We start from the raw sequence: 13,954 nt of genomic DNA on the forward strand, positions 1-13,954 counted from the left end.
GACCTGGTTAGCCTAGCTACTTGGTTTTGAAGAAAGTCTGCTTTTCAGATACGTCAGTATGCTCCATCCCCTGCTGGACTAGAAAAGAGTTCGTGCTAAAACAGACTCTCACATATGCCAATATTACGTTTACATGAAAACGCAAACGCACATACGTACACATACTCTCATTCACAAAACCCATAATCTAATGCTTTCCACGGTTGAGGGAGGAGTACTTACGATGAATTTCGTTAAGTTTTCGTTAACTTTCACGACATTTTTGGCCATGTGCTGCATGACTTCCAATACTTCATTCTCTGTGTATCCAGTGTAATACTGCTGTTTTAAGTTCTGGAACACAATGAAGAGAGAAGGTGCAAGATAAAGCCTCCGCTTCTTTAGAAGAGCACATCTTATACATGCTAACATCACTTATCACTTGCATAAAAGCTATACAATGATATTCTTACTTTTGTAAAATTCAGTAACAGCCCTAAACACTACCATTGTACCAGCAAAGCAGCCAGTAAATGCAAGATGACTCTGGCTCTGAGCAAGACTAAATTAAGACACTGTGCAACTTCAGCTAAATCAAGTGACAAAGTTCCCATAATTATTATTATTATTATTATTATTTTTTTAACATTTATTTATTTTTGAGACAGAGAGAGACAGAGCATGAACGGGGGAGGGGCAGAGAGAGAGGGAGACACAGAATCGGAAGCAGGCTCCAGGCTCTGAGCCATCAGCCCAGAGCCCGACGCGGGGCTCGAACTCACGGTCCGTGAGATCGTGACCTGAGCTGAAGTCGGATGCTCAACCGACTGAGCCACCCAGGCGCCCCTATTATTATTTTTAAAAAGGTTGCAGGGGTATGTAGGGTACTCCAAGTAACAAAGCTTTCATGCTTCTATCACCACACCGGGGTGGGGGTGGGGGGATGGAAAGTGGGGCAGAGTAAAAATAAAACCCAGCAAAGGAAAGCCCCTTTCAGAGTAATGGCAGAGACCTGGGACAAGCACATCTCACACATACCACCACCACCACCGCCCCCCCCGTCCCAATCAAAGCCCTACTGGACAGTGGCTGGTGGGGAGCTGGACAGAGCTGATACCCATATTGTTAGGGAAAGAGGTTCATTATTAAGAATAAATTAGGCCGTGGGCAGCAATCTAATCTACAAAATCCAGAAGAACTAAAGACTGCCCAGGATTCTCTCGTTGGGCACTGTGTAGTTAAGCACTGGAGAACAGAGAGCAGAGAAGCCTCTAGGGGTAGAGGCTTTGTGACCTAGCCTCCTGGAGAACAAAGGTCAAGCAAAAGGACAGTTGTTGATTGACAGTAAGATCTATCATGTGTGAAGACAGGTAACCTAACTTTATTTCAGTTCTGTGATAAAATTCTAAAAGCCAAAGTACATCTGTCTCATATGCACAATCTAATTGGGAAGATAAATCATAATTTAATCTTTTTCTTTCTTACTTTTTAAGAGAGAGAGAGGGAGTGCACGTGAGCAGGGGAGAGGGGCAGAGAGAGAGAATCTTAAGCAGGCTCCACTCTCAGCGTAGAACCTGACACAGGGCTCAATCCCACAATCCTGGAATCATGACCTGAGCTGAAATCAAGAGTCAGATGCTCAACTAACTGGGCCATCCAGGCACCCCAATCACAATTTAATCTTATTCCTAATGTATTTTTTTTTTTTTTATTAATTTAAGGTAGGCTCCTTGCCCAATGTGGGGCTTGAACCCACAACTCTGAGATCAAGAGTCTCATGCTGTACCCACTGAGGCTGCCATGTGCCCCAATCCTAAAATAATTTAAAGAAAAAAAGAACAAAGCAAGATTAATTCTGAAATAACACACAACCACCGGCATTTTCAAGTCAATTCCCAGAAAACGAGGAGACCTAGAGCTAGTAGGTTCAGAGCCCAAAGAAGACATGTCCCAGAGGAAGGTAATTTAGCTAAAATGAGCCACTGGTACCAGGACCCTGTATCATCCATGTACCAGCAGCCTTGTTGCCTCAAGTTTTTTATTTCAAAAAATTTCAAATTATTTCAGAAAAAATGAGATAATATAATGAACATCTGTACATCTTTTGTGCAGATTCACCTATTAACATTTTGCCACTTTCTCGTTTTCTCTCTCATGGTGTCTGCAGCTAACTAAGTTGCAAATGGTTTAGCAAAAATTGTGTATGTATGTATTCACGCACAATTTTTGAACTATTTGACAATGAGTTGCAGACACCATTACACATCACTTCTAAATGCTTCAGAAACATCCCCTAAATAGTATTTTCCTATCTAGACACAGAGCTTTTCACATAAAAAAATCAACATTTCCATAGTATCATCTAGAATATAGTCTATATTCAAATTTCTCCAACTGTTCCAAAAATATATTTCATAGATTTGTCTTTTTAGATCCAGGTCCAATTAAGGTACATGCAGTATATCTGATCTTTGGGGGGTTTTTTACTTAAAACAACTCCTATTTTCTTGGCTTTAAATGACAACTTGAAGGCCCTAGGCCAGTTACTTTTAGAACATCCCACATTTAAATCTGAGTGTTTCCTGATGACTGGATTCGTGTCAAACATCTGGGGCATGAATTTCATGGAGATGATAATGCATTACTTCTAATAATGCACCAGAACATAGGTCAAGTCAGGTGCTACCACTGGTGATGCCAAGCTTGATCACCAGGTTAAGGTGGTAATTTGCAGACCCATCATAAAGGTACAGTTTTTCTTCAGCATTATTACATACCTATGAGGTGATATTTTGAGACCATGTGACTCGTCCTCCAAAATTACCTCACCTAATGATATGAGCATCAGTTAGTTGATCCTCACTTGAATCAGTTTTTACATTAGGGGTTAAAATTTTATTTATTTATTTATTTATTTTAATATGTATTTTGAGAGAGTGTGTGGGTGTGTGCACGAGCAGGCAAGGGGGGAGAGAGAGATTCCTAAGCAGGCTCCGTGCTGTCAGTGCAGAGCCCAATATAGGGGCTCATCTCAAGAACTGTGGGATCACAACCTGAGCCAAAACCAAGGGTCAGAGGCTTCATCAACTGAGCCACCCAGGCGCCCCTAAAATTTGATTTCTAACTCTACCATTCTTTCTGCTTTAATTAGCTGGTATCCTGATTAAAAAATAATAATAATAATAAAGAGCCCCTCTTCCATTCTTTCTTTTGTATCATTATAAATGCATGGATTTTTAAAAATGTGTTACAATCAGGGCGCCTGGTGGCTCAGTTGGTTAAGTGTCTGACTTCAGCTCAGGTCATATCACAGTTTATGAGTTTGAGCCCTGTTATTAGGCTCTCTGTTGTCAGCACAGAACCTGCCTCATCCTCCATCTCTCTCTCTCAACAAATAAACATTTTTTAAAAATGCGTTACAATCTATTACTGTCACTATTTTTTTTTTTTTTACATTTATTCATTTCTGAGAGACAGAGAGAGACAGAGCACAAGCGGGGGAAGGGCAGAGAGAGAGGGAGACACAGAATCCAAAGCAGGCTCCAGGCTCTGAGCTGTCAGCACAGAGCCCGACGCGGGCCTCGAACTCACAAAGTGCAATATCATGACCTGAACCGAAGTCAGATGCTTAACTGACTGAGCCACCCAGGCGCCCCTGTCACTATTCTTTACAATGCTCAGACTTAGTCAGTAAGAGCCCTTTCAAGCCAGTTCCTATGTCCTTTTCACGTGACCCCCACTGATCCTTGAGAATTTGCTTGGTGTCTATTACAAACTGATCTAGGCTCACCTTATACTTCTTCTCCCCCAACCCTGAGAGCAGCTATCTCTCAAAGGTGGCCTAGTTCCTAGTGGGTAATGGTACTTAGTATCCATTATGTGGGCACTAGGTATGATCATTGCTACTGGGTTATCACTGTTTCCGGGCCCTCTCATGATTAATTTACCGATATTTCCAAAATAGATTTAACGTCATAGGGGTTTTCCTTTGTTTTTAATTGTTAATATTATCCCTCTTCTTATTGTGAAAATTTTAGTCCTTAGTAACAAATATTAATAAAGTTTTAGTCCTTAATAACAAACATGAATGTTTGTTTTACCCTAATATTCCTAAATAGTTTCACAACTATAATACCAGATCACTATTAACAATACATCTCCCAAGTAAACTTTAAGTATGTTACCTCTTTTGGTTCTTTGTTTTATCTAACCAGATAAAGTAATTCTTCCCTCAGTGTTCTATTACCAGTTTGATATATGATGACATTGTTGTTTCCGTGTAATTCCAGTTAGGGTTTGCATAAACACTCATATTGTTCAGAAGTCAAAAAAGCTACATTATATTGTATACAGCTGATAAAAAATTACAATCACAAGTCTTGCTCCCATCCCCAGCCTTCTACCCTGTTCCCACCCAACCCCACAGGTGTCATTTCCATTAGTTTATGGTCTATTCTTCCTGTATTTTTTTTTTTTTAATTAGGAAATACCTAAGCACACATACGTACTCCCTCTCTCTTATTCCTCTTCTTTCTTACATCAAGTGTGTGGAGGGACAGCCCTGCCATGGTGTCCTGGCAAGCTTGCAGGCAGCCACATAGGGCCAGGCAAAGGCCTGAAGCCCAGCTGATGTGTCTTGGCAGAATGCTTGGTGATCCTCCTGGAATGTGAGGGGAGGGAGGCTGGGAAGAGCGGCTCCCACCCTCCTCCATATCTCCCCTGAGAGGCTATCTTGAGACCGTTTCTTAACACCTGGGCTCTGAGGAGGCTTTTGTTCTGCTGCTCTTGGGGCACAACTACAGATGATAGAACTGCTTATGCTTAGTACCAGTCTAGAGTTGGCTCCTTCACGAAAGGGTATCCCACGACTCCCACTGCAGTCACCTGGCCCCTTTCGTTTTGGTTCTTGTCCCTTTTGGTGTGTGAGATAAGGACCACAATTGCTGGCAGCTTTGACTACTTGTATAAACCTAAAAGTGGCTCCTTTTTACCTTTACTGGCTCAATCAGTTGGGCCTTGGCCCTGCTTTTGTCTTAGATGCTTGATGCCTTGCTGGTTTCATTTAACCAAAGATCCCAGAAACCTTAGCATACCAGTTGTAGGCAGCCATGCACAGCCTTCACAACTGTATAGTTAGCACCTGGGTGCCATGGTGTGCTTACCTAGTCTACGTCTGAAGCATTCCAAGCAGCTTTCTTTTAGGCTTCTGGATTTTAACAATTGCTTTAACAACACTGTGGTGAAAACGGTAAGACCTCTCATATCCAGAGGGTCTAAAATATAACCTAATTTCTTCTTAACGCAACACTCACCCATTTTCCTTGGCCTATAACTTTCTGGGACAGGCAGGATGCAGCCGCTGCCACCTTCGAAGGGTGATAATGCACCATGTCATAGTCAATGAGAGTCAGCTCCATCAGGTATTTGGCTAAAGTATGCTGTTCCACATCGACCTAGGATTGAATAGCCCAGAGAGGAAGAAGCACAGCTATTATCACTGTCTGGCAAAATCACAGGTGAAGGCCTAGGAGCTGAAATCCACTCAATTCACTCGTCCTTCCCAGCAAGGGCCCTATTCCACAGTATATTAAAAACACAGAGCATGAGGTCTTTTAAGAATTGAGGAGATAAAACACTAGGACTTAATGAGAACATGTTTTCTATAAATTTTTAAGTTTTCCTTTAATTGGATCAATGTTTCTAGCATAAGACAACAGGGGGAAAATAAAGTCTCATATGGAATCGGAGGCACTTACCTCCCCAGCTTTTGAGGCCCGCCTTAAGAAGTGCAGTGGCAAAGGTCGACCCAACTCAAATTTCAGTTCTTTCAAAATCAATGTTTCCATTTCTCGGATTTGGGAGCTTGTATAAGCATTGTCTGTGATGTAAACAAAGTCTTCGATATTTGGAGAAAACATCTCTTCATATTTGGAAGCCAAGAGCAGAGCCGTAATCCCAACCAGTTGAAGCTTCTTACGGGAAACCGGTTGAACCTAATTGAAGAAGACGGTGTCAAAAGTCATGTCCGACCAGAGGACTGGGGCACTGGGGGGAAGAAAGTGAGAGCGAATCACGTCCTGCAGAAGTACACATCGTCTCTCCTTATCCCCCTCTTACGAGCACAGGTAACCTGTGTATTAATTGCAGGTACCATCAGGGGCTCCTGGCTGGCTCACTAGGTGGAGCATGTGACTCTTGATTTCAGGGTTGTGGGTTCAAGCCCCACAGTGGGTGTAGAGATTACTGAGTATTCACTCTGTGCCGAGCACAGTGCAAAGATTTCAGTAATCACCTCACTGAAACCTCGCAAAAATCCTAGGAAGTATATGTATTTTTCCCACATACAAAGAGATGGGCTAAGAAGAGATTCAGACACTAGCCCAAGTTCACTCAACTTCTCAGTAGGGAAGAAATAAGCCTGAGAACCAAGCTCCTGGTCTGTGCTCCAGTCTCTTCATCCTGGCTTGAACATCTGGGGGAAGTCCCAACATGGGACTCCACACAGCCTGCATCAAGATAAGGTCAAGCCAAAAAGCAGGGTTAAATAATGGATGCCTAGGGATGTGGAAGGGGCTATCTCAAACATTTCCTTAATCATTCATTACCAAAAGTACACTCATTATTCAACCTGAGGTATCTTCAAAGATGCTTCAGAGTCAGGGAAAATCTCAGTCCAGGGTCTGAGTCTTTCCCTTCATTTTCTTTTTCTTTTAAAGTTTTTGTTGTTGTTGTTGTTGTTGTTTTACATTTATTTATTTTTGAGACAGAGAGAGACAGAACATGAGCAGAGGAGGGGCAGAGAGAGAGAGAGGGAGGACACAGAATCCAAAGCAGGCTCCAGGTTCTGAGCTATCAGCACAGAGCCTGACATGCAGCTCAAACTGAGGGAGCCACGAGATCATGACCTGAGCTGAAGTCGGACCCTCGACCGACTGAGCCACCCAGGTGTCCCTTCTTTTTCTTTTAAATTTTTTTTTTTTTCTCAACGTTTATTTATTTTTGGGACAGAGAGAGACAGAGCATGAACGGGGGAGGGGCAGAGAGAGAGGGAAACACAGAATCGGAAACAGGCTCCAGGCTCTGAGCCATCAGCCCAGAGCCTGACGCGGGGCTCGAACTCCCGGACCGCGAGATCGTGACCTGGCTGAAGTCGGACGCTTAACCGACTGCGCCACCCAGGCGCCCCCCTTCTTTTTCTTTTAAACTGGGATTTCGCTTTTCTTGCTTCAACTCTCATTTTTTAAAAGCTACCTAAAATCTGACTACTTTCCTACCCCATGAGGAATGTATAATGCAAACCACTGAATCTATGGTTTCGTAGGATTTGGTGGTATCTCAGGGTCATCATTATAATAAACACAATTATTACTGTATTGTTGGGCAGAATTTGTACTTGAGTTATATCATAAATGTCAACTTTAAATACATAAATCCTTATCTGCAGTAGGGCTACTGCCTGATGGATAACACTAGTGCTTTCTATCTGGCATTTCCTCTAACTGGTTAGGGTTTTAGGACACCAGGTGATGTGTCCTATTTTGATGACCACTCCTGCCTCTCAGCTTAATTTCTTATATTCCTCTACTTTAGACCTCCATAACTCAGTATACTCCCCACACATACTCCCAATCCCCCTTTAAAAAGTTTGCCTCCTCTCCTTTCTACAGCGATTCATGCAACAGCTGGCTGGATACTGCAACATTCTCTAGCTAAATTCCTCATTTTTCAGATGAGGAAACTTAACAACAGAGAGCACCAAATTACAAAATCGATTAAGCAGACCCGGAAAACCAAGATCCAAAGGCACCACAGGCTTGGGCTGACCTTCAGACCTCCTGTTGGTATGTTTCCTCTGATGAATGACTGGCAATGCAGCATCTCCCTCCCTGGGGCCCCCAGCATTTCTCCGCAGGCTGACCTGACACAAACGCCCAGCACTGGTCAGCATCACCAGAGGTCTGACACACTTGGCTACTTTCCCTTCTGGCACATGAAGTTCCTCGGTTTCTCACAAAGTGACTTTGGGTCTTTTCTTCAAGGTACCACCCTTTGGTATTGCACAATGCAATTCCAGGGCGCACTGCTACAGTCCCTGAAGCCACACTCACCTGTAAAAATCGATCCATGATGGCGACGCACATGTACAGGGTCTCCTGCAGCAGCCTAAACTTGGAGTGGACTTGCACCAGCCAGTCCACCAGGATGGCGCGCATGCGTCCGTTTATCTCCCTTCCATCTAGGAAGCGTGGATTTATGGATTGCAGAACCTGTTGACGGAATGAAAAGTTTAAAAAGCTGACCTCATTTCCTTCCCAGCTGTGTGGTGAATTCCACATTGCTTGCACGACCAACACCCAGAGGCCCACTCACCTCAAGCTGCCTTAGATACTGGTAGATATCCTTAACGTAGTCGCTGCAGAGCTGAGGGTTCTCCCAGTCCTCATTATCAATATCCTCGATTTTGCAGAGCAAGGCATCAGAGAAAGCTTGGCAGAGGTTCTCTTCCTTCATGGAGATATCCTCCGCTGGGGGAGCAGGACCCTACATGGACAAATTAATGTGCAGTAGCCTTAATCATTAATCATAGTCAAATACATGCAGAGGCAACTGGTTTTAAAAGTAGCATATCCATTTTTAAAATATGTGAAAGCCAAAACAAACAAATTTCAGAGTAAGAGGTGACTAACTCAAGATGTAGTAGACGAAGTTTTTAGGGATATACTCCTCTGTTTAAAGTTCTGTAATTTCACTCCAAGTGAAAACCTTAAGTCCTCACCATGGCCTGTGGGCCTGCATGATCTGGCTTTCTCCTCTTCCTCTGATGACCGCCTCCTATTTCCCTGCCCTTGGTTTGCTTCATTGCAGCCTCCCTCACTGCAAGTGGGCTCCTTCTTCACAGAAGCTCTTGTCCCTGCACCCCTGTGGGTAAACTTTTAGTTTAAAAGTTACCTTTTCAGTTAGGTATATCCTGACCCCTCATTTAAAAAAAATTTTTTTTTTCAACGTTTATTTTTTTGGGACAGAGAGAGACAGAGCATCAACGGGGGAGGGGCAGAGAGAGAGGGAGACACAGAATCGGAAACAGGCTCCAGGCTCTGAGCCATCAGCCCAGAGCCTGACGCAGGGCTCGAACTCACGGACCGCGAGATCGTGACCTGGTTGAAGTCGGACGCTTAACCAACTGCGCCACCCAGGCGCCCCCTGACCCCCCATTTTAAATCACTGTCTGCCACCTATCACCACCCCCACCACATTTCATTCCTCTTACTGTGTTTTTCCCCATAGAACCTATAACCTTCTAACAGATTATGGAGTTTACTAATATACGATGTATATTATTTTCTGTCTATGTCTGCTAGAGTGTAAGCTCTATAAGCTTACATTTATTTAAAATGATTTTGGTCCCTAAGGTATCTCAAATACCTATATCATCCCTGACACATACTAGGTGCTCACTAAATATTTATTCAATGAAAGAAACTTAGACACCTGGGTTAAGAGACTCTTAGAGCTGATAGTTCACCTCAGCTGTAGCCTCTTCTGCGAGTATAAAGATTTCCTCTCTCCCCCAGCCGAAATCCCAAAGAGAACCTGTTCCTGCCGGGGAACTTGCTCGCTCCGCGCAAACACCCAACTCTGCGCTTCGGCGGAGCCAAACCTCCGGCAGCGGATCTGACTCCCTCCCGCTGCCACAGGGCCCCTCCTGAAATGGATCACCTAAGGTGAAGCGATCTAAGCCTGCCCCTCCTGCCCCCGAGCACCTTGCCTACCCACCCCAGCTAATACGCCAGATCCCCAGCATCACAAGCCTGGCACGGTGCAAGTAGCCCAGACGAGCCACACCACCCCACAGTGAATCCCGCCCCTAGGAGAGGGGAAGAGAAGGCACACACCAGTCTGACCGTGGCCCCAGCGGTGGGCTGGGGACAGACATCAGGTCGGACTGCGGCCCCGCCCACCAACTCCAGTTATACACTACAGCACAGGGGAAGCGCCCTGCAGGTCCGCACCACTCCAGGGACTATCCAAAATGACCAAGCGGAAGAACTCCCCTCAGAAGAATCTCCAGGAAATAACAACAGCTAATGAGCTGATCAAAAAGGATTTAAATAATATAACAGAAAGTGAATTTAGAATAATAGTCATAAAATTAATCGCTGGGCTTGAAAACAGTATACAGGACAGCAGAGAATCTCTTGCTACAGAGATCAAGGGACTAAGGAACAGTCACGAGGAGCTGAAAAACGCTTTAAACGAAATGCATAACAAAATGGAAACCACCACAGCTCGGCTTGAAGAGGCAGAGGAGAGAATAGGTGAACTAGAAGATAAAGTTATGGAAAAAGAGGAAGCTGAGAAAAAGAGAGATAAAAAAATCCAGGAGTATGAGGGGAAAATTAGAGAACTAAGTGATACACTAAAAAGAAATAATATACGCATAATTGGTATCCCAGAGGAGGAAGAGAGAGGGAAAGGTGCTGAAGGGGTACTTGAAGAAATCATAGCTGAGAACTTCCCTGAACTGGGGAAGGAAAAAGGCATTGAAATCCAAGAGGCACAGAGAACTCCCTTCAGACGTAACTTGAATCGATCTTCTGCACGACATATCATAGTGAAACTGGCAAAATACAAGGATAAAGAGAAAATTCTGAAAGCAGCGAGGGGTAAACGTGCCCTCACATATAAAGGGAGACCTATAAGACTCGTGACTGATCTCTCTTTTGAAACTTGGCAGGCCAGAAAGAATTGGCACGAGATTTTCAGGGTGCTAGACAGAAAAAATATGCAGCCGAGAATCCTTTATCCAGCAAGTCTGTCATTTAGAATAGAAGGAGAGATAAAGGTCTTCCCAAACAAACAAAAACTGAAGGAATTTGTCACCACTAAACCAGCCCTACAAGAGATCCTAAGGGGGACCCTGTGAGACAAAGTCCCAGAGACATCACTACAAGCATAAAACATACAGACATCACAATGACTCTAAACCCGTATCTTTCTATAATAACACTGAATGTAAATGGATTAAATGCGCCAACCAAAAGACATAGGGTATCAGAATGGATAAAAAAACAAGACCCATCTATTTGCTGTCTACAAGAGACTCATTTTAGACCTGAGGACACCTTTAGATTGAGAGTGAGGGGATGGAGAACTATTTATCATGCGACTGGAAGCCAAAAGAAAGCTGGAGTAGCCATACTTATATCAGACAAACTAGACTTTAAATTAAAGGCTGTAACAAGAGATGAAGAAGGACATTATATAATAGTTACAGGGTCTATCCATCAGGAAGAGCTAACAATTATAAATGTCTATGCACCGAATACCGGAGCCCCCAAATATATAAAACAATTACTCATAAACATAAGCAACCTTATTGATAAGAATGTGGTAATTGCAGGGGACTTTAATACACCACTTACAGAAATGGATAGATCATCTAGACACACGGTCAATAAAGAAACTAGGGCCCTGAATGAGACATTGGATCAGATGGACTTGACAGATATATTTAGAACTCTGCATCCCAAAGCAACAGAATATACTTTCTTCTCGAGTGCACATGGAACATTCTCCAAGATAGATCATATACTGGGTCACAAAACAGCCCTTCATAAGTTTACAAGAATTGAAATTATACCATGCTTACTTTCAGACCACAATGCTATGAAGCTTGAAATCAACCACAGAAAAAAGTCTGGAAAACCTCCAAAAGCATGGAGGTTAAAGAACACCCTACTAACGAATGAGTGGGTCAACCAGGCAATTAGAGAAGAAATTAAAAAATATATGGAAACAAATGAAAATGAAAATACAACAATCCAAACGCTTTGGGACGCAGCAAAGGCAGTCCTGAGAGGAAAATACATTGCAATCCAGGCCTATCTCAAGAAACAAGAAAAATCCCAAATACAAAATCTAACAGCACACCTAAAGGAACTAGAAGCAGAACAGCAAAGGCAGCCTAAGCCCAGCAGAAGAAGAGAAATAATAAAGATCAGGGCAGAAATAAACAATATAGAAACTAAAAAAACTGTAGAGCAGATCAACGAAACCAAGAGTTGGTTTTTTGAAAAAATAAACAAAATTGACAAACCTCTAGCCAGGCTTCTCAAAAAGAAAAGGGAGATGACCCAAATAGATAAAATCATGAATGAAAATGGAATTATTACAACCAATCCCTCAGAGATACAAACAATTATCAGGGAATACTATGAAAAATTATATGCCAACAAACTGGACAACCTGGAAGAAATGGACAAATTCCTGAACAACCACACTCTTCCAAAACTCAATCAGGAGGAAATAGAAAGCTTGAACAGACCCATAACCAGCGAAGAAATTGAATCGGTTATCAAAAATCTCCCAACAAATAAGAGTCCAGGACCAGATGGCTTCCCAGGGGAGTTCTACCAGACGTTTAAAGCAGAGATAATACCTATCCTTCTCAAGCTATTCCAAGAAATAGAAAGGGAAGGAAAACTTCCAGACTCATTCTATGAAGCCAGTATTACTTTGATTCCTAAACCAGACAGAGACCCAGTAAAAAAAGAGAACTACAGGCCAATATCCCTGATGAATATGGATGCAAAAATCCTCAATAAGGTACTAGCAAATCGAATTCAACAGCATATAAAAAGAATTATTCACCATGATCAAGTGGGATTCATTCCTGGGATGCAGGGCTGGTTCAACATTCGCAAATCAATCAACGTGATACATCACATTAACAAAAAAAAAGAGAAGAACCATATGATCCTGTCAATCGATGCAGAAAAGGCCTTCGACAAAATCCAGCACCCTTTCTTAATAAAAACCCTTGAGAAAGTCGGGATAGAAGGAACATACTTAAAGATCATAAAAGCCATTTATGAAAAGCCCACAGCTAACATCATCCTCAACGGGGAAAAACTGAGAGCTTTTTCCCTGAGATCAGGAACACGACAAGGATGCCCACTCTCACCGCTGCTGTTTAACATAGTGCTGGAAGTTCTAGCATCAGCAATCAGACAACAAAAGGAAATCAAAGGCATCAAAATTGGCAAAGATGAAGTCAAGCTTTCGCTTTTTGCAGATGACATGATATTATACATGGAAAATCCGATAGACTCCACCAAAAGTCTGCTAGAACTGATACAGGAATTCAGCAAAGTTGCAGGATACAAAATCAATGTACAGAAATCAGTTGCATTCTTATACACTAACAATGAAGCAACAGAAAGACAAATAAAGAAACTGATCCCATTCACAATTGCACCAAGAAGCATAAAATACCTAGGAATAAATCTAACCAAAGATGTAAAGGATCTGTATGCTGAAAATTATAGAAAGCTTATGAAGGAAATTGAAGAAGATTTAAAGAAATGGAAAGACATCCCCTGCTCATGGATTGGAAAAATAAATATTGTCAAAATGTCAATACTACCCAAAGCTATCTACACATTCAATGCAATCCCAATCAAAATTGCACCAGCATTCTTCTCGAAACTAGAACAAGCAATCCTAAAATTCATATGGAACCACAAAAGGCCCCGAATAGCCAAAGGAATTTTGAAGAAGAAGACCAAAGCAGGAGGCATCACAATCCCAGACTTTAGCCTCTACTACAAAGCTGTCATCATCAAGACAGCATGGTATTGGCACCAAAACAGACACATAGACCAATGGAATAGAATAGAAATCCCAGAACTAGACCCACAAACGTATGGCCAACTCATCTTTGACAAAGCAGGAAAGAACATCCAATGGAAAAAAGACAGCCTCTTTAACAAATGGTGCTGGGAGAACTGGACAGCAACATGCAGAAGGTTGAAACTAGACCACTTTCTCACACCATTCACAAAAATAAACTCAAAATGGATAAAGGACCTAAATGTGAGACAGGAAACCATCAAAACCTTAGAGGAGAAAGCAGGAAAAGACCTCTCTGACCTCAGCCGTAGCAATCTCTTACTGGACACATCCCCAAAGGCAA

The 13,954-nt window shown here is 42.6% G+C and overlaps 1 protein-coding gene across 1 annotated transcript in view; it reads right to left on the minus strand.

The window, feature by feature from the left end:
* CCNB2 (cyclin B2) overlaps positions 1–13,954 on the minus strand; it is a 33,887-nt gene that overhangs the window by 1,164 nt on the left and 18,769 nt on the right. Inside the window, exons 4-8 of the mRNA XM_047864632.1 lie at positions 8,350–8,520; positions 8,088–8,246; positions 5,736–5,972; positions 5,292–5,432; positions 223–333 (exon numbers count right to left, since the gene is read on the minus strand). Coding sequence (XP_047720588.1) covers positions 223–333; positions 5,292–5,432; positions 5,736–5,972; positions 8,088–8,246; positions 8,350–8,520 — 819 coding nt within the window. The remainder of the gene's footprint in view (positions 1–222; positions 334–5,291; positions 5,433–5,735; positions 5,973–8,087; positions 8,247–8,349; positions 8,521–13,954) is intronic.

Source organism: Prionailurus viverrinus, chromosome B3 (genome assembly GCF_022837055.1).
Source record: "Prionailurus viverrinus isolate Anna chromosome B3, UM_Priviv_1.0, whole genome shotgun sequence".
Classification (NCBI taxonomy): Eukaryota; Metazoa; Chordata; class Mammalia; order Carnivora; family Felidae; genus Prionailurus; species Prionailurus viverrinus.